The sequence below is a fragment of the Periplaneta americana genome, chromosome 11, assembly GCF_040183065.1.
Source record: "Periplaneta americana isolate PAMFEO1 chromosome 11, P.americana_PAMFEO1_priV1, whole genome shotgun sequence".
In the NCBI taxonomy this organism is placed as follows: domain Eukaryota; kingdom Metazoa; phylum Arthropoda; class Insecta; order Blattodea; family Blattidae; genus Periplaneta; species Periplaneta americana.
In genome coordinates, this window is record NC_091127.1 from 10,713,236 (window position 1) to 10,737,488 (window position 24,253).

General features: G+C 34.0%; 2 protein-coding genes across 3 annotated transcripts in view; one reads left to right on the forward strand and one right to left on the reverse strand.

Moving 5' to 3' along the window:
• Nucleotides 1-1,641: 1,641 nt before the first annotated feature.
• On the reverse strand, nt 1,642-8,567 carry mgr (prefoldin subunit mgr). The gene is made up of 5 exons (XM_069838975.1): nt 8,300-8,567; nt 7,219-7,346; nt 5,367-5,532; nt 3,486-3,598; nt 1,642-2,115 (listed from the first exon to the last, which is right to left on the reverse strand). The coding sequence occupies exons 1-5, from the start codon at nt 8,378-8,380 to the stop codon at nt 2,028-2,030; spliced, it is 576 nt and encodes a 191-aa protein (XP_069695076.1). The 5' UTR covers nt 8,381-8,567; the 3' UTR covers nt 1,642-2,027.
• The window catches only part of Cul5 (cullin 5), a 36,877-nt gene continuing 21,123 nt past the window's right edge, over nt 8,500-24,253 (forward strand). The window contains exons 1-10 of one of the 2 annotated variants that reach the window (XM_069838973.1): nt 8,500-8,595; nt 8,992-9,201; nt 11,200-11,382; nt 13,458-13,599; nt 14,875-15,095; nt 15,266-15,359; nt 16,904-17,034; nt 18,601-18,768; nt 20,997-21,131; nt 21,461-21,585. In XM_069838973.1, the coding sequence (XP_069695074.1) occupies nt 8,500-8,595; nt 8,992-9,201; nt 11,200-11,382; nt 13,458-13,599; nt 14,875-15,095; nt 15,266-15,359; nt 16,904-17,034; nt 18,601-18,768; nt 20,997-21,131; nt 21,461-21,585 (1,505 nt within the window). Of the gene's footprint in view, nt 8,596-8,619; nt 8,739-8,991; nt 9,202-11,199; nt 11,383-13,457; nt 13,600-14,874; nt 15,096-15,265; nt 15,360-16,903; nt 17,035-18,600; nt 18,769-20,996; nt 21,132-21,460; nt 21,586-24,253 lie in introns of those variants that run through there. The other variant, XM_069838974.1, reaches the window with a different exon arrangement.

Consider the following 24,253-nt stretch of genomic DNA (forward strand, 5'->3'; position numbering starts at 1 on the left):
ACAGCTGATTTAAAGACGATTCAAGGGCCTTGAAACATGTTCCCGAAGCAGATGAGAGGTTGAAACAGGTCGAAACTGTTTCTTAAAAAGAACAGTTTATCCCATCACTATCAGCTACTGCTTGTTTCAGAGAATGACTGATATTTTAGTATCAGTCAGGAATTAGTGATTAGCAGCAAGGAAGCAGGCAGTCTATGTATTTATACATACAGATAACAGGCGAGATATTCTTTAGTATGAGTCATGAATTGGTTACCAGTGGCAACAAGCAATCTGCGTATTTATAACAATAACATACCAAGTATTGGTATTGTGGATAATGCATTTCTCGGAATTAGTGTTCGCCTATGAGAGCAATCAGTACTGAAAGGCTGTTTGCCCAGCTCTACTTGTTATCTGTGACGTGGATAACGCTTTTCTCCTCCTAGTTCACATGAGAAAACTTGTGTTCTTATACAGGGACATCATTTTATTTGTACTTCAATTTTTATTGTACCTGAGTTTTTGAATGTACTTCACTCCCACCCCTTCTACTAATGAAGTTCAACCATCCTCCACACAGATCCAAGACCGCATATACAGTCATAGTAGCCTTACGGTCATAGTAAACAGTACGTTCCAAAAATATGTTCGCGTTTTCCAGTGACGAAAGAGCTTTCAATATTGGATCATTTTCCATTTGCCTATGTCGCATCCCGGTTTCCCCCACCAGCTTCTATTCGCCTCTCTGTAAATGCTAGTGGCTGGGCTGTCTTAGCTCTTTTCTGAGAACATTAATTTCTGTTAGGAATTGGACGTCTACGTAATATTATACCCATACAATTGTTTAAAATAACTTAAAAGGGCCTCGTTAAGTAATTAACTGTCACGTGATTTTCTCCCTTTCTACGACGCTGCGACGTAACCACTTGGACGGACAGTAGAGAGCATGTCTGAGTAATTTTATCTTTTCGGATTGGGCAGAAGTGGAGATTGAATTTACAGTACATAAGGTTTCTTTTATAGAGTAGGTACAGAATTATTTCAACATGAGTTACTGATACGAAGTACGAACCTGGTAATTGGAATTACGTACAATAGTCTATAGTGCGATAATATGCACATTAGAACTGAAGCCTGTATCGAAATGAACGACCATCATTTTAAAAAAATGTGTTTAAACATTCATATTATGATTATTTTTCAATTTAACTTCTTTCTCTATAGTGTACGCTAATGTGCAGTAGACAGTATAATATGCATAATGAATACGTCTGCATGGAAAGCTCAGTTCGTGATTAAAAACATTCATTGTTAATACTGCACTGTATTTTGATTAAACAAAAACCTAATGGAAATTATAAAACTCAAAATCGCGATATTTCCTAGTTTATGTAAATTGATGAACTACTTTTCTTCCCTCCTATACCTAGTAAAGTGATTTGTTTGTATATTACGCCAGTATCATCGAACTCTAGTTGTGGAAGAGGGTAGCAAACGGTGTTTCCAGTTCTTAATCGTTGATCCAAAGGTATAGCCAGGTTAATATTAGAAATGTTAGTAAAAATAAAATGATGTCCCTGTAGAATTCTGTACATTGCTAAACTAGAAGATAAGTCCCATCACTACATTTCTACTAAAAGGAACACACTTTACTCAAAATTTCAGCAAATAAATTTTATTTTTTATATATAATCAACAGACACACAGCATTACAGTAAAAGGTAAATTGGTCAATTTCAGTTCCGAATGTGTAATACTTAATTATACTGCAATTTGCAGAGAATATATTAACTTTTTTAATGTACACTCTTCTAATAGCAAGTAAAAATGCACACTTCAGCAACGAAATTCTTCTCTTTAAAGTCACAATTATATTTCGTATTAGTGGAAGGTAACTCAACAAACCGAAGCATAGTCTGGTCCTTGTAAGATTAGAATGTGTACTGTAAGTTAGAATAGGTGTCACAAATTGACCGAAGATGAACAAAAGGTTAGTCCATAAAGCTTTTTCTTTTTATCATATATTATGCACAATTTTCAAGTCTTCAAGAGGAGGATTTTGCAGCCTGTCGTTTCTTAACATCCCAGTTGTATACTCGAGCCATGTTAACCTCTGTAGTTGTGAACTGGTCCCTGCAAATATAATAAAATCTCTACTTAACAGAGTATCTATATGGAAATAAAATCAGATAAAAGTCTGCTGCATTGTGTATATTCTCTCTCCTGCTCATGTACTTAAGAAAAAAGACATCACACTTATAATGAACAATCAGTCATGCTTTAGTCTGGATTCGAACCCATAACTGTAGTCTCCACGCAATACTCAAGTTATATCTGAACGCTTGAGTTTAATATTAATTGTAATTTTATTGTTCATATTATAGTTGTAATCCCCTGGTAGAGGGGCAGAGAAGGCCTGACAGCCTTATCTCCACCAGGTTAAATAAATAAATAAATAAATAAATACTAATACTATGTCAGAGCTAGTATTAATGCTAGTTTTTAATTAACCCGAGCTACTTAGCTTCTCGTTTTCAACATTTGTCCTCGTATCACGAAATAGATACTCGCTCACAACACCATATCACACTCTCCATTCCTAAACACAGAACATCCTTCTACTCTTCATCTTTCACCGTCTCTGCAGCTCATCTCTGGAACTCTCTACCACAACATGTCAGTGACTGTCGGACATTGTCTAGTTTCAAAAATAAATTAAAATTGCACTTTTTTAATTAGATTCCTTTCAGTTATAAGCCCTTTTCTCTGCCATAGTTTTGTAAAAACATAGGCTATATATTTCTTTTTTTTCCTTCCTTTCCCCCCTTTTTGTTCTCTTTATCAGCCGATGAATTTATTATCATAGCCTTTTTATCGTGAATTTTATTTAATTTTCGTATTTCTTTTCTTTTTTTTTATTATTATTTTAATACATTCCATTTTGATATATTCTTCCTTACGTTTTTCCATATTAACCATTTGTACTAAATGAGATGCTTTCACTATATTCCAATGTATTTTACTTTCTTTTCTTTTTTTTTTTTCTATTATGGTATTATTTTCATGTTGTTTAGTGTCGATTTTATTATGCTATTATTTTTTTGTAATATGTTCGTATTCTGTTCTTTAACTTTTCGTTAAATTTTAACTGCTTGTATACTTTGTGACCTGGTAGAGTGTAAGAGAAGGCCCTACGGCCTTAACTCTGCCAGTATAAATAAAGAATTATTATTATTATTATTATTATTATTATTATTATTAATTGCAATTAGTGCAACTCATCGAATTCAAATCAATGTCTCCTCTCCCAAAATTTGATTTGATTTATAATGCTTTGCATATTATGACTACCTCAATAACTACACCATTTTAAAATGGTCAAGTTTGTATAACTGTAGTTGCTGCTTATATAAGAGATTAGTGTGAATATATTCATGTGAAATTCTTGATTCACAACAGGACAACTTCTTGTAGTTTGTTTTATTTGCTTAAGGATAACTTGCCTCAAAAAATCTAAATCATGCTCTACATATCCCAAGTTCTTCTTCGCTGTATCTATATTTTTCACTAAGAGATTCATAGCATCTTCCAGAGTGTACTCCAACATTACATTTGCCTGAAACATATGAAAATATATTAAATTTAATAAGTGACGAGAAACAGGTTCAATTTTTGATAGAACTGTTGTACATTTAAATGGGATGAGTTCCAGCGAATAAGGTAGCAAGATGATATGGATTTTTATTTTTATTTTAGTAGGTTATTTTACGACACTTTATCAACATCTTTGGTTATTTAGCGTCTGAATGAGATGGTGATAATGCCGGTGAAACGAGTCCGGGGTCCAGCACCGAAAGTTACCCAGCATTTGCTCATATTGGGTTGAGGGAAACCCCCGGAAAAAACCTCAACCAGGTAACTTGTCCCGACCGGGAATCGAACCTGGGCCATCTGGTTTCGCGGCCAGACGCACTGACCATTACTCCACAGGTGTGGACGATGATATGGAGGATGACACCAGGGATAGAGGTCAATGAGCATTAGTTGTGAAGGAAGCAATGGCCAAACTCTGCGTTCTGTATGCTGAAGAAGAATTCCAATGAGTATCCCACACTAACAATGTGTACAGAAAGTAATGAACATTTTGAGCAATTGCTCTGAAATTCAGGTAAGATTATCTCCAAATTTCCTTAAATAAATAATTCACTAGTTGCCAGACTGTAGTGCCAAGAGACAGCAAGAATGTTGGTCCCTTATGTTTGACTTGCCTATATGCAATATCATTGATTACATATATATCAGATTGATCAGCCTAATGCACTTTCAAGACAACTTTTATCAATTTCACTATGCTTCCTTCTAGCAACTGCAAAAAAAAGTCACAATCCTGATGGAATTGCATGGAGTAATATCACAGTCTAGTATATACAGCCACGAAGCTCAATAAATAGTAAATATGCATCGGTAGATAGTTGCTAACCACTAGGATCGCTACTATCGCCTCATTACAGACAATGCAAAGTAATACCGGCACAGTCTGTTGTTCTTAGTACCCTCATAAATCAAGCTTCGTGACTATATACTAGACTGTTGTAATACTTTGCAACAGTATTTCCATCTAGCGGTTGTTACCAAATAAATTCAAGTAATTGATTAACTAGCGGACTTACTCGTGTTAATTATGTAAGTTTGTGCGGCTTACAGCTGTTTCAGTGCTTATCACACCATCCTCAGAGCCTACTAGATCTCGGCGTCATCTCGAACTTCTCTGCCTCCGCTAGTTAATCAATTACTTATATTCAAGTGTTAAAAGTAGTGTATGCCAGAATCAAAGTGAAATAAATTGATTTTCGACAGTGGAGATCCTAGTGGTTGTTTTCTTTTGTTATGTTGCTATTTCGTAACATGGGAATGGTCAATCTGATATATATCTGTGCAGTTTTTTTAAAGCGCTTCATGCCTTTGCTCCTAGATCTAGGCTTTGCTGCAGCAAAACGAGAGTCGAAAAAAAACATAAATAGGTCAACTGACTGGAAAATGGTGGACAATTAATATTGGTTTCTATTGCTGGAGTAATAAATTTAACCGAACATGTTAAATAGTATCGACTTCCATGATAATGACATTGAATTATTTTTACTAGATGATTTTAACAATAAACCTTGCAAAAGGTCAAAACACGCATTCCGCCATGATGGATCGTGCAGCAAACTCGTAAAGCGAAGTTTTGATTTGCTGCACACTTGCTACAGCGCTGCTGCAGCGACGGTGAAGCAAATATAATAAAAGAACGATCTTGCTGCAGCGCTTTACGTCTTGCTTTAAAAAAAAAATGCATGGTCTGTGATCAGGGTAACACACACATTATTTCTAATAGTACTTACGCCAAGCCACAAACACACTTTGTCTGTAGGAGGCACTCGAGCTTTAACATAAACCTGCTCGGAGAGAAGAAACTGAGTTTCAATTTCTTTTGGACTGTCACTTTGTTTCTGTAACAGTTTGATCATATCCAGAGAGTTTTCCAGGTCAGGGATTTGACTCTTCAACCTGTCGCAAGACGAAAAAAAGAAAAATACAGTTTAGTAAATGCCTAGACTTCAAAAACTTTCAAATATTATCAACAACTCCTAAAATAGTCCAAATCACATTGTAAACTTATGATTTAAATGCTTAAATTTTATTAGCATAAAACATTTCTTAAAAATTCAAAGACATATACGAAAGTGGGAAGGTCTTATTTAAGACCAGGGAAGGGAAACAGCCACTCTTGAAGGGCTTAGCTTCTTCTGTTACAATTGCTGTTGTACGTAGATACCCATAATGACTGCTCTGTTTACAATAAGAGTTTCCCATTCCTGTTTAAGACAATGTATCATGAATACACTTTATAAAAGTGGAGGGGTAACAGATTAAATGTAGCCTAAACTAAATACAAACGTTCCCTACTTCCACATTGTACGTGAAAGCAGATATTCTCACATATCAAACATTCTGTAACACTGAATCTGCACACAGTAATAGCACAGTCTACTATATACAGTCGCGAAGCTTGAGGTGATATTTTGCAAATCTCGTGATAAAACGCTCCAAGCGGTTAGCAACTAGAAACAATAGACTGTCATCCACAGTCGACTTTGGACTGTGTCGTATTTCCATCGAGTGCTAGCTCGTTGCGTATTTCACATTGATGCTTGTGAAATGTTCGTTATTGGTTGTAATGAAAATGTTAATGACTAAAATACAATAATTGGAATAATAATATTTTACTAGAGACGTAGAAAAATTAAGTTTATTTTAATGAAATTTATTGATCAAGTTTTATTTTCAATTTTGGTGGGATTATTATTGCTTAGGCCTACTTTTTTTTTTTTTCAAAGGATATGTTTTTAATTATAGTTGTTAATTTTGTTGTTATTTTTATTTGTTACTTTACTAGAGACGTAGAAAAAGTCTGTTACAATAAAATTTATTGATCACGTTTTATTTCCAATTCTGGTGTGATTATTATTGCTTAACCTCATCCCACTTTGTTAACTACGTAAGCCTACACTACAAGTATCGGTACACGTAAGTTACTCCATTAATTCATATTTCCATTATTATTGTTGTAAAGGGAAATGAAAATTAATATTTATTGGTTTCATAGTTAATTATCGCTATAATCTTGAATGAGTGAAGCGATTATAGTAAATTTCAGTTCGTTTTGCACAAACAAAAATAATATTAACCTATTTCTTGCAGGTATCTTCGAGTTTATGGTGGAATTTAATATACTTCATTAAAATAATAAATTAACTTTATGCATTTAATATTTCAATAATGGAAGGAAGGTGTTAATTTTTCCAAAAGAACACAACGAAATTGTAACATATTTTGTCGTCTACTAGGAGAGAGATCTGCGATGATGAGGCGATAGTAGCGATCCTAGTGGTGGGCAACTACCCATGTTTGCATTTTTACTACATATTGAGCTTCGCGACTGTATATAGTAGACTGTGGTAATAGGCAAATGGAAACCTGTTCTAATATTTGTACACTGACATAATCCCCATCATATTAAAAACATGATAAAATTAACTGTCTTTGAACATAGTAGGTACGCCCACATATACATACCAGTACAGAAATGATGTTGCCTATGTAGGTAAAAAATCTATTTTCATTGTTTAAAATATAAGGAATTCTAGTTAGTAATTCATAAACAAATCTTTACACACAAAAACCATTTCATACCGTCGTCTTTTCGAAGCAAGGTTATATTCCATAAACTTATACTTGCTATGCTGTTCATCCAATCTTCTAAGAACTTTGTCAACATCACCGCCGTTTTCTTCTAAAGCCATAAATGCATCAACATCATCCTGAAAATATCCAAGCAACCTTATTACCTAGCAGATACAATTTGGGAATTTTCAGTATACGGATTTCTCACTTGAAATACTAAAAAGAACAGATTTGTCTCCGTTTGTCAAATGCACAACATCATACTTATGAAAAGGAACTATTCAATACCAACAATTCATTTTGTGTGCACACGGTTGGAATTCTGAAGTGAGAGGGAAAGAAAGGAATCCGTGTTCTGAAAGTTATCCGCAGTTGTTATGCAGACAGGGCCCACTCCAACATCTACTTAAAATCTGTTGGCGGGCGACAAGAGGTTTTACGTCCGGTGTCGTACACGCTTACCTACGCAGACCCATCCATCTCCACCCTTCACAGCTTAGCTTCCTCGGGGCGGGCGTTCCGCACTACTGCCTTCAAGCCTACGGAATATGATTAGCCTACCTGGGACAGGTTTGCATAGGAGCTCTCTTACCCAATGGGTCGTGCGCTCGTGCGGCACAGTTTGGAAAACTGATTTATTAGGCATATCTATTAATCATCTTGCGTCTTAATTTGAAATATTAATTTAGTAATTGGGAATCCCCCTACTTTATCATCGTAATATATTGCATGTTTTATTTTATTTGCATTTGAAATCATGTCTACATTTAAATGCTTCTACAGGCTAGCTGTGATTGCACGAGACGATGAAAGATTCGTATGCAAATGGAACCTTTTAGAACATTCAAATATAAAAACTAGTATTCTTTAAATATGCGCCTTTAAATAACAAGACGTATGTATGTAGTCTCTTAAGAAGAATTACTATGTATTGTGTATAATGAAGCTATCGTCGAATCTAAAACATGTCTTTAGAATGGAGGTAGAGAGGTGCTTCAACCATTTATTTCTTTACAGCATGTATTAAGGTAAAACAATTATATGAAAATGTCACTACTAATAGTAATAATACACCGGAATATCGACTTACTACGAAGGCAGCCTCAGGAATGCCTGCATACGATTTCTTCTTCGTGTCATCACCAATTTTATCCGACTTATCACCCTCCATCTTTAAACTTTCTACAACAAGTTTAATTAATATACTAGTATTTGTAAATATTTTATATTAGTAGATATAACCAGCTTAAAAATACTTTAAAATGCCTGAAATTTATTAAGCAGGAATTAATGTTCTATAGAATTCCTTATCAAAGTCAATCATATTCATTAAAAGTAAAAACTCAATTTATTACGTTTAAAACTGTCATGGCGGCGATGTTGAAGGTAGGGAGCATAAGCCGGTGTGAAAATAAAGAATTATGATTATATCTTATGTTGTGGAGTAAATAAGTACAGCATATTTAAAACGTGGAATAACGATTTAATTGATATCATCATTGTAATAGCGAATATTATTCCATTATATGGTAATGGTATTTTCCCCATGGTGTCTTGTTTATTAGTGAGGTGATTTCCAATGAAGGGAATATTAATGGATCGTGTTTTATAGTGTATATAACATTAAATTATTGTCGTAAAATTCCCTTAACGTGTATGATATCACGTTATTTTGTATAGCCATACCGTTTTTGCAGCCATTTGAAAATGTGCATTTAAAAATGCATATTCATGGTATGAATTGACATTTTGAAATATACAGCTGTAAAACTTTTGTTTCAGGATAAGGGACAACTTATGTTTGAGGATAAGTGGCCAGCCATGAGGCCAATTATCCTTAAATTATTACAACAAGAACCAGTGACGCAATACGAATGGCAAGAACTGTTCTATTCTGTTCACTTGGTATGCTTGTGGGATGAGAAAGGACCACCCAAAGTGAAAGATGCACTGAGAGATGACATAATGGATTTTATCAAGAAAGCTCAACAGGTGATATTTGTTGTTCATCATGTCGTGACTTCATTTAACTGTCAGATAAGTAGGGAGTTAATTGCTGATGACTTTAGGTTAGGTTAAATAATCCGCCCCGTTATATAGTTGTAATAACTAAAGTGGCAGCTTATTCTATGAAAGTCGTCCAACGGGAACTGAAGGATTTTAATACTTTAAGGAAAAAATATATGCAATAAATTACGACATTCGGACTGAAAGGAAACAAATTATGAAAAATATGAAGTTCCATTACAAATGTCTATTAAATGTAAAGAAGTTTAACGTTTTATTGTTTAATGATTGTTACACTTTATAATGAGATATGAAATAGCCTATAAAACTATCTAATGCCTACCCACATCACTTGCTTGATTCGGGTTCCGCATATTGCGGATAGATGGCAGGACTATGACCCATTTTTCAAGTTACACATCAGTTTGGCGGGTCACGCTACGCAAGATGTGTAGGTTAACTGTGGAGAGTTATGTCGTGTACTAGGGTGAGTGTATGTGTAAGTGTAGTGTAGGGAATGGGTGAGAATAATGATGAAGATGAGAAAGGGAGAAGGGGAAACCTGGTGCCAGCACGTAGCCTACTCTTGTTGAATAGCACCAAGAGAGCCACCAGGCTTAACGTTCCCATCTGATGGAAGAATCACTATCAACAGTGGCATATGCATTTTCTTTATATTATGCTAGCCTATAAAAGTAAATAAGTGCTGTAATTAGCCTACATATTTAAACGTATAACTTTAGTACTTTAACTAATTAGTCGCCTTTATTTCCCTTTGTTATGATGTCTCACTATAAGCTTAGCCTATATGATGTGTCAAACTCTTACAATGAACTAGAATTGTATTTTTTTCTCCTGGAAGGAAATATAATTCACAGGGTAGGAGAATTTGGAGTTATAAAATAAAATGAATGTATTAAAAGTAGAAAAGTAATAATCTAAGGAAACTAGGCCTACAGTTTTACCATTTTATGTTTGTTCACACAGTATAGTGTTCTGAAATAAGAAGTAAATTTATCAAAGAGTGTAGTCTCTAATCTTTAGTACAATTCATATTGGCCTGTTGGTACGTTTCTCTGCTTCTTCTTGCATAAGGCAGTGAAAATACACATCTTATACATAAATGTTGAAATGTAATCATTCACTGCGTAAAAGTTTTTGGAAATACTGTATTTGCCATCATATAAGATGCATTTTTTCCCTTTGAAAATAGGTCTGAAAAACAAAAAAAAAAAAATCTCACGAATCTCTGCTTGTTATATGTCATTTTTTTTCGTTATGATCCGAATTTTTTTAATTATGACAACACTGATTGTGCAACAACACGTATATGGGAGAAAAAGCACAATGAGGTCTATGGTTTAAGAGTTCGAAATTATCTATTAGAAATCACATATTTGAATGCACATTTAAGGCAAATAAATAATTACTTCTGTATGTTAAATTCAATTAATAATGAAGTTCAGATCTTTGTTAATATATGCATAGAAACTGTAATAAAATGATTATTTCGTGCTTGATTACAATTATTACAATGAAAGGTTGAGAGTTTGTGTGTCACGCTCAAATGGACATTTGTTTAAATTTCTTCAAAACCATTTCATTTTTTAATGTTTCATAAATGTAAAAGTGAGACACATCACATAACAGTCAACTTTTTATATGGACAATATTTTCATTTATTTACAAATTCTACAAGAAAAACATGTGACACACGTAATACAATGACTGTGATATACGAATATAATATTTTTGTTCGTGTGTCACTAAAGTTTATCCTAAAATCCAGTTACAATTTTTGTTGTTATTGAAAGTCTTTACTCCTAAACATAATTAGTAGCGAGATTTCAAATACTTATTGTTGATTTAGATCATTTTTTGTGTGTGTGTGCGTGCTTTTTTTTTTTAATTCCTTTCTTACTGTTGATCTTAATTGTCTGGACAAAGCTTTGTTTGTTATGCTGTGTGCATTCTTGTTTGCAGAGAGTGCTGTCTCATCAGGAGGATCAGGCTCTGCTGAAGGCTTACATTGCAGAGTGGAGGAAGTTCTTCACCCAGTGTAATTACTTACCTACACCTTTCCGGCAGTTGGAAACGTCCCTGGCTGGCAAGACCATCTCTTCTGTCCAAAAGAAAGCTCAAAATGATGAAAGTATAGTCAGGAAGGTATGAACAATAATTGCCATTTTTCTATACACTAAAACCTCGATAAGACAACGCTATCCCATGTAATACACTTCTTTTGTCCGGTCCCTGCACATTTCATATATAACGCCTTTATAAAATACCCTGTTTGTTGTGCTCAAGTCCTGCATAATACGCTATTTTTGTGGAATATTTTCGATGTATTTTTCAATAATGTACTGTAACAGCAATGAAACATCTTGGTCATTGAACTCACTGGTGCCAATAACCTGAAGAGTATTGGTATTCGACCCTTTAACTGCGCATTTAACCCTTCATACTTCATACCTTAGTATACCCCACCCTCTTGTTATGCTCTCTTACTCGACTCCTTATCTGCGCGCTTAAAGCCTACATACAGTTACAATACCTCACCCTCTTGCTAACCCTCTCTCTTAAACAATATTCCTCACTTGGCCGTAATAAAATTTTGGAAATTTTTGCTTGGCAGTTTGTTATCCTTTTGTGTTAAACGAAAAGCCCTTTCTATTTAATTTCTTCATATAGGACAGTTTTTTCTGGCATTTCACCACTGTAAGATGAAGTATGTAATATAAAACACTACCTTCTGCAAGAAAACCATGCAATATTTTCATTTTTAGTTTTAGTTTTAGTTTTAGTTTAGTTTTATTTTCCCTGGCAGAGTTAAGGCCATCAGGCCTTTTCTTCCACTCAACCAGGATCAAATCACATACAGAAAAAATACATACCAGTATACAAATATGAACTTAAAAATAATAATAAACATAAGTAGAAAAGAGAGATTGAATACATATACACAATCAGTATTAACTTTGAAATAACAATAATAAAAAAAATATATATGTAATAAAAAAAAAAGAGACTGAATACATAAACACAAACAGAAAAATGCATTCTAGTATACAAGTATTAAGTTAAAAGAAAAAAAAAAAAAAAAGAATTAGTACATATGAATATAATCTCACAACTAAAGGAATAGTACAATTAGTATGATCAGCACAGCACGTGTTACATTGAGACAATGACAATTACCTAGATATTAGTGTTAATGGAAAAATAAAGTAATGACTGTGTAAAATAATAATAATAATAATAAATAAAAATTATACCTAAAAACTAGTTCTGTGCATTTAAAATATTTCTAAACAACCTAATTTTAAACAACTGGGGACTAAGACTACTCCTGATTTCCAGCGGCAGCGAATTCCATGAGCGGGCCATGGCTATTGAGAAAGAACTTGAGTACAGAGATGTCTGATGACGTGGTATTGATAGCAACAGATTGTGCTGTGAACGTGTATTACGATTATGATGTGAAGCTAGGAGAGTAAACCGAGAGGCAAGGTAGTTGGGTGTGGAATCATGTATAATTCGATATAGCAGGCAAAGAGAATGTACTAATCGTCGATCTTGCAAGCGGAGCCAGGAGAGTCGTAGAAAATAAAAATTTTAGGACATACCGAAGTTATTGCTTCAGTAAAAGCCTGTTATAAAACAGTTGTTGGGGAACATATTTCACTCTACATTATACAGAAGAGTCCAAATTATCTGGACTATACGGGCAAGGGCAATCCAGATAATATGGGGTGTGAGAGTGCTATGTGGTATTTGATCCTGCATAATAAACGAGTTTTTATTCATAATACAACACAGTATGTCAATCTTCTTAATGTATCCAGCTGTTTGCTGACAACATAAAGTCCACTATAGTCCACTGTAGTCTATTCAGTTGTTTTTCTAGATAGTAATGTAATAATTACTACAAACATACAGTATGCAATTAGAGTGTGGGTGGGTGAAAGAAAAGACGTACTGGGCTTAGCTCTGCCAGATTAAAGAAATAAATTATTAAAATGATTATTAATACATACGTAAATTTCATTGTTCTAGTGAATACTTTACAGTAATTACACTAAACCACTGCAGCACATGCACTGTGATGAAATTCATGTATTTACATAGTAGACTACAAATAAAGCAGTGTTTGTCAAGGAGAGCTATAACAGTCAATTGTCAACGAAATACTGGTTACTTCATCCATGCATATTTAATGCGCGTAATTTCATTTATTCTAGTTAATGTTGGATAGCTGGAATCAGAGCATCTTCTGCGACATCAAACAACGATTACAAGATTCAGCCATGAAACTGGTCCATGCAGAGAGAAATGGAGAAGCATTTGACTCACAGTTGGTAATTGGAGTCAGAGAATCTTATGGTAATGAATTGCATTCGTCTCTTTCAATGTTATGCTGATGCATGGTTGTAAACTACTCTAGTCACTATAATTTGCCATTTACATAAAGTTAGTTTGACATTAACATGCAGTGACTCAATTTCATATTAATATAACTTAAAAATAAGTAATATAGAATTAGTTTTGAAGCTTTAAGTGGCCATGTTGGATAGGTTCTCTATCTGCTCTAATCTGAAAATAGATCCAATCTGGGAAACTTTTAGCATGGCTTCCGCATTTTAAAATTAAACTAGTGGCTTGTGCAGCAAATGCTGCAAACTAAGTTTATTAGATGTTCAAATAAACATTGTTCAGATTTATTTTCAATGAAGAATACCAGACATTCTGAAAGTTATTTGCTTCCATTATATTAAAACATACTCTCTCTTGAGCCAATACTGAAGAGAACCACGCATATAAATATCTACACCACACCGCCATTAAATATATGAAAAAGACCCAACCCTACTTGATTAATAACTATAAAAATATTTTATTTTTAATAATGTTATTATCTTATGTAAGTAACATATACTATATATACTATATAGCCGCCACTCAGTAAAATATAGAAATCAAAATTTAATTTAAGTTATTCTCTACATCTACTTACATAACCCCAAAAGTTTCACTTTCATATCATCAATGTAGCATTAATATGTATAATTAATGAAAAATAGTCACATCATGGCATTAACTATAATAATATTTCATTTCTAATGGTAATAATGTCATCAAACCACCTCAAGTTTTGTAGTTTTTAATATCCAATACACAGCTGTACCCAGAAAATTACACACCACAGAATCGAACCTGTAAATTATTTTTAGTAAGTTAAATTTTTAATAACCAATTTAATTTGAGCTCTAAATATGTCAGCATTCTTGCAGATCATGGCCTTCGTGTAATATTGTTTACTGTAGTATGTGTTTTGTTTTATTCTGAAATGCAATTAGCTAGTTTAGCTAGTTCTCAAAACTGACGACAGATGGATTTTGGAAAATAGGAAAATTATGTTGAAAAATTGACATTTCACTGAAAACTTGAGTTCCAAGCTTCAAAATGAGGGGTTATTTATTAAAATCCGTTCAGCTGTTTTCCCGTAATTTCCATTACCAGTTCAAATTATATATATATAGATACGATTCTGTATCTATGAATTTATAATCCATGAAAATATCTTGTAGAAAGTCAATTTTAGAGGGCTATTTCGTAAATACATCCATTCCTTAATAAGTTTTGTTTCTTCTATTTCAGTAAATCTGTGTTCTAATGCTGAAGATAAACTTCAGATCTATCGGGAAAATTTTGAGAAAGCCTACATGGAAGCAACAGAAGCTTTCTATAAAATGAAAGCGCCACAGTATCTCCAAACAAATGGTGTTCAAAACTACATGAGGTACGCAGATGCCAAACTTAGGGAAGAAGAACAACGTGCACAGAAGTACCTGGAGTCATGTAGTGGATCTGTGCAAGTTGTAAGTATACTTCATATGAGTCATGAAAATCTTTTTCTTGTGTAATACTTTCCTCTTTGGTGGTTTACCTCTTCAACAGCAATGAGGTTGTGAAATCTGTATTCTAATTTGATATATTTTGCATTAATTATAGTGGAGGTTTCTTGTATTTTATTAATTTTTGTTTTCAGCTTACGGAGTGCTGTGTAAATGTCCTAGTTTCAACTTTCAAATCGACAATTTTGGCAGAATGTGCTGGTATGATAAAAGGAAACGAAACAGAAAGTAAGTTGTAGATGCTGTTTTGACATTACAAATGTTCTGTTAATTTTATGTTATGGAAATAAAAAGATTTAAAATCTCAAGTAAACGCAAGAAAATCCTTCTTTCTGTTCAGTACATCTAGCTCTACATGGCATAAACATTTCTTGAAATAATATACTTCGATTAGCCTGCCGTGTGCTGTGATTTAATGATGGATATTTTCTCCTCTCTCCTCCAATTTTTATTTTATACATCTTACAATGCAAATCATATTCCAAAGTGTAAGATCTCTTTCTAATTTCAGAGATTTTTTTTGGTGAAATGATATTACAATTATTTATTAATCAATACAGATAATTAAACCATTTAATTCAAGATCTTGTATATGGGCTATTCCATATGAAATCGATCAGTAAAAAACCTCGCATTTTTTTATACTCTAATTTTTTCCCTATTTATACAAGATGCTGAGGAGAGTGCATTTTCAAAAAGATACTATCGAAAGTCAAACGGTTTTCGTATTGTTGAGCGACAAATTTAGTGTATTTTATAAAAACAAGCCTCTTTCAGCACTCAGAACTCTGGAACCATTTACTGCAGAACATTGAACGAGAGCTCATTTTGAAGCTCATTTGGTAGGTTATGTTGAGAAGTAATCCTTATTTTTATTGTATACAGAGAGACAGATAATCTGATTTTACTTACTTTTAGGCTTTTTGCCCATTTGTAAAAATGTAAAAAAAATATTGAGAAAAAACCTTGCGTTATTAAGAGGGATTCGGCATTGTTTGCTTAGTGTTACGGCAATAAGTTTCGAGGGTATTAAATAGATTATTTTCACACGCCTGGACTTGAATGGCACATTACCGCACGCACTGGCCGAGGGCTGAAGATATGCGAGCGTTGGGCGTCATTTTACTCCTGTGTTTATGAAAACCTGTGATAAAGCTAGCCCAGCCATGACTGCTAGACGACACATCACGTGTTTATGTCTCCTGGCCTTGCTTGCCTAGGCTAGCTCCCGCCTCACAGTCAGCTGGTTAGCTCACGCGCGTACTATTTATTTTCTTTATTTGATATTTTCAATACTTTCTTATCAATGTGCCATCAGTAAAAAATGTGTTCATTTGCACTTTCAATGCGGAATCTAACTATATATTTTAAAAATATGTCTTAATAGAAAAATCTAAATTTCTCCATTTCCATAAAAAGTAAGAAAATCTGTTTATATGTCAATATAAACTTTAATTTCTCAGCATCAAAATAAACCATGATTTGGTCATTGGGTGAAAGGGTTTCGGAGCTACAACAGTTTAAAGTTGCTAATTTTATGAAAATACGATAAATTTAAATATTTTTAGTTTAAACACTATGAAGTTCTGATGCCTCAAACTTTGCACAAAGCATTGTATCACAGTTCTCTACGTACGAAAAAAGTTTCATTGTATTTAGAAATTGTAAGGTCAATTTTCTCTATATTTCGGTCGATTTAAGATGGAATAGCTCATATGCCAACTCTTACAAGTCGAGACTGATATGAAGTTTAAATTTTTTATGTTTTGCAGGGCTCCAGTTAATGTTCAAGCTAATGGATAGAGTACCAGATGGTATAGCCCCTATGTTGAAAGACTTAGAGGATCACATAGTAAGTGCTGGATTGGCAGAAATGATAGCTGCTGCCGATATTATTACCCAGGTAAGAAAAAGATTGCTCATAATAATTAGCGGTATGATTTTATGGTGATTATTTTATTCTGATTTCGGTGATTAAAATGTTTTAATTTCAGTGAATATTTCGTAAAAAAGAAAAAAAAGCAATTTCTCGCATATTTCGCACTCTAAAGAAACTTAAAAAATAATATACAGTAAAATCCCTGGTATCCAGCACCCAAATAACTGGCAATACCAAAACAACGGCACTTTTGGCGTTGTCTGCTGATCCAGAGTTGCGTTCGGGCACGGGTTCGACTCCCGCTTGGGCTGATTACCTGGTTGGGTTTTTTCCGAGGTTTTTCCCAACCGTAAGGCGAATGTCAGGTAATCTATTGCATATCGTCGGCCTCATCTCGCCAAATATCATCTCACTATCACCATTCTCATTGACGCTAAATAACCTAGTAGTTGTTACAGCGTCGTTAAATAACCAACTCAAAAAAAAAAGAATTACAGTAGAACCCCGATTATCCGTCACTCTGTTAACCGATTGGCGGATTATCCGACTGTCTATTTCTCGCTTCCCCCCCCCCCCCCCCAGAAATAAGTAACTTATTTGAAGTACTCTTTGTATATCATATTAGTAGGTTCTACATATGTTTTTGCAAGAAAGTTATTACAAGCCTTTATCGTTACAGAGCATTGTCTACTGTTCGAATTGCCGTTCTATAATATAACTTGTATATAAAATGTCTAATACGGGTGTTAACTGAAAACGTGTTGTGCTAAGAATCGAAAAAGAAATGGAAATAATTGAATGGTTTGAGAAATAGTAACTGTGGCTCATCTTCATCAGAATACGAGATTGGAGTTTCAACTGCGCGATTTAATAAAAAAAAAAAAACAAGGATAAAGTGTAAAAGAGTATGTAAATCTACAACATGAGACTTTCTTTATTCTTATCTTTCCTGAGACAGTCATTACTAAGGGCTTCCTTGTCCTTAAAAACCCGTCGTTGACAACCAGACTTAAATAAAGTGAACTTATGATCCACTACCTAGCGAGTTAAATACAAGACCGTGGATAAAATTACAAAATCTTTCATGGTACGGTTTATCCGATTTTTTCGGTCAACTGTTCAGTCCATCCCGTTCATTACCACGGATAACAGAGGTTCTACTGTAATGCTTATTTGATTACATAAATAATATTAAGCAAATGTGAGCAAGCTTGAACTTGACCAAATTCACCCACTATGTAAAGCGTTCAAGAACATAAAATTCAAACATTTGGAACAAAAGTAATGACAATTTTATTCACAGATTTTACTAAATAAGCATTCCACTTTGTTACGATTTCTTAAACTGGAACTGAAATTCTCAGACAGAAACTATTAGAATGTTCAGCACATAGTCCTGTCACAAACTAAAGTGTAATAACTAATAACTCTACTGAAGAAACTGGTTTCACAGAAATCTTAATAAATTCAAAACTTTGGATAGTAGAACCAAAAATATATAAATAGTTTCTTTCCTTGAAATGAAAATGCTGGAGGAAGCAAGAAGAACATGTAGAAACTATTACACTCACATTTTACTTTCCTTTGCAGGATTCTGAAAAATATGTTGAAAGGTTGTTGGAATTGTTCAATCAGTTCAGCCTGCTTGTTAAAGAGGCTTTCAACGATGACCCAAGATTTCTCACTGCCAGAGATAAAGCCTACAAACAGGTCGTGAACGACACACAAGTGTTCCGACTAGAACTGCCAAGTAAACAGGTAATAATATGTTGTTATTTTTTAAGGTGATTATGATTAGTTTTCTTTACTTCCAATAAATTTCTGGTCACTAATTATCCACAATTGCTGCCGTTTTTTATTCCATCTTTAAGGTAGCAAGAACTACTATTTAGTAACCCTTACTTGTCTGTTCTTTAGTGTACTTGTAATGGCCAACATCTTCATGACAAAACAAACATCACCTTGACTTTGCCATGCCTTTTTCAGCGGGAAGACTGGACTTTGTTTCAGATCGTTAGCTGTAGACCTATGATTCGTCTCTGGTTATGACCATTTTGAGAAAACCTGAATGATTGTTATAGTCCCGTCACTCTAATTTCCAGCAGCCAATCGCGTTGCAGGTCAGCTACACTTAAATGTGTGCGTCTTGTGATTCGCTGATTCATTTCTTAAGGCTCGATAAATACTTAATATAATCGCCCGCCATTTTAGCTCTTTCTTTGGCGTTCGCAGAAAGCACACGAAGACGTTATTTGCCGCTCAATTATTTGCTGAATTACAGTGCGTTTGATTTATTATCATAGGAGCTACGACATGATAATGTTTAACAGTGTGGCAAATAGATTCCTCGTATGGTAGCTCAGCTACGTAAGAACAAAAATGGCTAACGATACTACCTACCTAGACTTTATAGAGCCTTCACTTTCTAAGTCGTAAGCAAAGAGGCGGAGTCATGCTGGAAATAACAGCGTCGGGACTATAGCAATTTCATGCAAGTTCTGTGTACAACATTCTTTGCTCTTGGAACAGATCCAAGGAATGAATTTTGCAACAAGTTTCATGCCAAGATCCTCCATGAAATAACAATCTCTGAAACAATAGACTATCATTTTTTTAAGTTTTTTTTCCCCCAGTGCCACTAAGTTGCCTTTAAGTGCTACAGTAGATAATAATAAAAAAAAAAAAGTGATATCAGTAAATTTTTAAATATAAGCTTTATTTTCAGTAGTTAATTAGTAGTTAGTTAGTTCTGTCAAAAAATCTGAAAGTTAGAATTTATAAAACAGTTATATTACTGGCTGTTCTGTATGGTTGTGTAACTTGGACTCTCTCTTTGAGAGAGGAACAGAGATTAAGGGTGTTTGAGAGTAAGGTTCTTAGGAAAATATTTGGGGCTAAGAGGGATGAAGTTACAGGAGAATGGAGAAAGTTACACAACACAGAACTGCACGCATTGTATTCTTCGCCTGACATAATTAGGAACATAAAATGCAGACGTTTGAGATGGGCAGGACATGTAGCACGTATGGGCGAATCCAGAAATGCATATAGAGTGTTAGTTGGGAGACCAGAGGGAAAAAGGCCTTTGGGGAGGCCGAGACGTAAGTGGGAAGATAATATTAAAATGTAGTTAATTAGTAGTTAGTTAGTTCTGTCAAAAAATCTGAAAGTTAGAATTTATAAAACAGTTATATTACTGGCTGTTCTGTATGGTTGTGTAACTTTGACTCTCTCTTTGAGAGAGGAACAGAGATTAAGGGTGTTTGAGAATAAGGTGCTTAGGAAAATATTTGGGACTAAGAGGGATGAAGTTACAGGAGAATGGAGAAAGTTACACAACGGAGAGCTTCACACATTGTATTCTTCACCTGACATAATTAGGAACATTAAATCCAGACGTTTGAGATGGGTAGGACATGTAGCACATATGGGCGAATCCAGAAATGCATATAGAGTGTTAGTTGGGAGACCGGAGGGAAAAAGACCTTTGGGGAGGCTGAAACGTAGGTGGGAAGATAATATTAAAATGGATTTGAGGGAGTTGGGATATGATTGTAGGGACTGGATTAATCTTGCTCAGGATAGGAACCAATGGCGGGCTTATGTGAGGGCGGCAATGAACCTCCGGGTTCCTTAAAAGCCAGTAAGTAAAGTAAGTTAATATAATACATTCACCTGATAGTCCATAATATAAAATCGTAGAATTTAATGTGAAGAAAGAAATTGAGGCAGATTTTGTTGGGGTATTCCTTTTTTCTCTGCATCATTCCACCATTTCAACTGTCATTGTCATAGTCATAAGACAAGCACAGTATGCCATTAGTCTGGAGCGCATTTTGTTTACATATATGTGGATATGCCTATGTTGTGCACGCACATTTTCATGCACATACATGTGTTGTTCAATTCTTACGTAGATTTATACTAGTGTATATTATTTATTTATTCATTCATAAATTGTTACTACTTGGCTTTTTTTTTTCTAGAGTGCTGGCATGAAATCTCAACCAGAGTCAAAATGTCCCGAATTACTAGCAAATTATTGTGATATGCTTTTAAGAAAAACTCCTCTTAGTAAGAAGTTGACGTCAGACGAGATTGAGAGCAAGTTGAAAGACGTGGTAAGAATCTGTGTATCCCACATTCATGTTTAATTGGTGAATATTACTATTTATTTTTGCTGAACTCTGAAAAACATATGTACAAAATAAATGTAAATAATAAAGTGTGTTCCATTGACAATTGACTCTGCCATGATGACACATGTATGATTTTACAGAAAGTGAGTTGGTTCAGTTGACCTGCTATGATTAGATATGAATAATTTTTCAATAAGAAAGCGAGTCCTTAAAGACTGGGGCCAATGTCAGTAAAACACACCATATTTTTCTATATTTTCTTCGCTACATTTTATCAAAGAAATCATATTTTAAAATAATCTTTCCCACAGTTACTAGTACTGAAGTATGTCCAAAACAAAGATGTCTTCATGAGGTATCATAAGGCTCATCTAACAAGGCGGCTAATTCTGGACACGTCAGCAGACTCTGAAAAAGAAGAAAATATGGTTGAGTGGTAAGTAAATAGTGCACCCTTTCATTCATACTGGTAGACAAGGGTGAAAAAAATACATTTGAATAATCTTTTGAAATTAAAAAAAATTATTTGCTTCATAAAACTCCACTTTCATACTATTATTCCAGCAATATAAATAAACTGTTTTTCAGATTTTATGTCGTAAAATGTTGTTGTTTTCTAATGCCAGGCGTTTGACAATAAAGTTATTTAACCTCTTGCACTCCAATAATTTTCAAAGATATTATCATGGTCAGCCACTGAAGCACAGATTTTGAGGTGTTCCACATCCATTTCTTGGTTTGAGTTGCACAATGGGCAGTTAGGAGACTGATATATTCCAATTCTATGCAGGTGTTTGGCCAAACAGTCATAGCCTGTTGCCAATCTAAATGCAGCTACAGACGATTTTCGTGGTAAATCGGGAATTAACTGTGGGTTATGATGCAGAGAGTTCCATTTTTTCCCTTGAGATTGTGTTATCAAATTTTGTTTGTTGAAGTCTAAGTATGTAGATTTAATAAATCTTTTCACAGAGTAATATGTAGATTTAGTAAATATTGGCAACAGGCCATGATTGTTTGGCCAAACACCTGCATAGAATTGGAATATATCAGTCCCCTAACTGCCCATTGTGCAACTCAAACCAAGAAATGGATTCGGAACACCTCAAAATCTGTGCTTCAGTGGCTGGCCATGATATCTTTGAAAAATATTGGAGTGCAAGAGGTCAAATGACTTTATTGTCAAACGCCTGGCATTAGAAAACAACAACAGATTTAGTAAATATGAAAATACTACTTTGTAGTCTTTATATAACGCTTCTCTTCATTGATTTGTTTAATGTTCTAATATTTGTGTTGTTGACTTTCACTGTGTTTGAATATAGGACAGTGTGTTAGTTTGCTTGTACATGATTGAGAATCGAAATTGTGTGCGGAAATTAGGTCTAAAACGCAGCTACATTATTGAGTATCTTACATAGAGTTTAATAAACATAGTGAAAGGAGTAATTTGTGAATGATTACTGTATATACTCAAATAATCCTCGTACCCTAATTTTATGGAAAGAAATCTTAATAAAAAAATTATTTTTCACTTTTATTACAAATAAAAATTGCTACATGATGTATTTATTATATTGGTCATGTTGCAACACAATCCAGCACCTACAATAAAAGAAAAAGAAAACTTAAGAAAAATAATTTTAATTTTGCGTCTTGCATGAGTAAAAGCAGCAAAATATTGATAAAAAAATAACTTGTCTCATTCATCATCACTTTTGTCATCACTGGCAAAATTGCTGTTGGCATCGGAATTGTAATCATCGCCATCTTGCCACAGCATATTGTCTTCTGTGCCATGCGATGAATTGGTAATCCCACACTTCTTAAAGCTATGCATGCTATCGCTTCAAGGTCAGGGTACTAACCTTGCAGCAAATAATATCCGCACCCCAATTTTCAGCTGTCAATTTTTGCAAAAAATTTGCGGGGATTATTCGGGTATATACTGTAATTACTCATTTGTAAATGAAAAGTTAAGAAAATGCCATTTGTGTCTTAAAAATGTTGTTGGCATTTCCTTGATGGATAGTGAATAAGATAAAAATAAAATAAATGTTCCATTTTGCAGTGAAAGTTTATTAAGTTTTTTTTTAGTATAATTTAATATAATTTACAGACAAACCTAGCACTGTTCAGTAAAAGTTATGTTATTCTGCCAGTTTTTAACTATAAAAACATTCGAGGCATTTATAACTATCATTTTATATAAAATCCTCTTGATTAAAAACTGTTATTGTTGTTGTTCTCTAATGGCCGCAATTTGGAATCATTTAACCCATTTTGCTTCTTGGTTCCAATATTTGATATGATATGATATGATATGATATGATATGATATGATATGATATATTTCGTCACAGCACTTCTTTACATGTAATAGTGTACCTCACATTTCTGTATCCGGTGCCACCATTAACATATTATTACAATAACACATTATTTGCAGTACACGTCTACACAAATACTCCCAATTACGCTATGTACCTTTTTTTGTTATTTGGTCAAAACTCCCCTTCAGTATTTCTCGTACATTTCATTTGCTATTCTCTATTTGTTCCTTAATCCTAATATATCTAATATTCTATACTACTTTCACACCCCCTTTATCCTCTAACTACTATTCACTAAACTCTCAATTTCAAATTGTCTCTATAAATTATCATATTGCTCAGCACCCATACATTTAATTATTTGTCCTATTTGTTCTTTGACCTTTTCTCCTATCTTTCTCTTGTATTCATTTACTGTTCCAACATTCAAATGTTAGTACTAATTTTATGCTGTCACTTGTTCACTTCTCTTAACCCTGTCTCACTATTTTCTCTCATTCCTATTTGCGCTCACTTTCACTTTCTCACTATTCTGCTTACACTTAATCCATTGTGACTATTCTCACTTCCTATAAATAGCCTCCTTATATTTTATTCTACACGTCTGCTTGTACACTTTCTCTCTCCCCTATACTTCTCGATTTTTCCTGTTTCCCTTTATTTGCACTTTTTGATCACATCCACATTTTTTTAAACGTATCAAATATCTCTGCTATATCCTTTATTTCTTCTTCTATTCCACTTTTATTTTTCCCCCCCATGCTTTCACTTT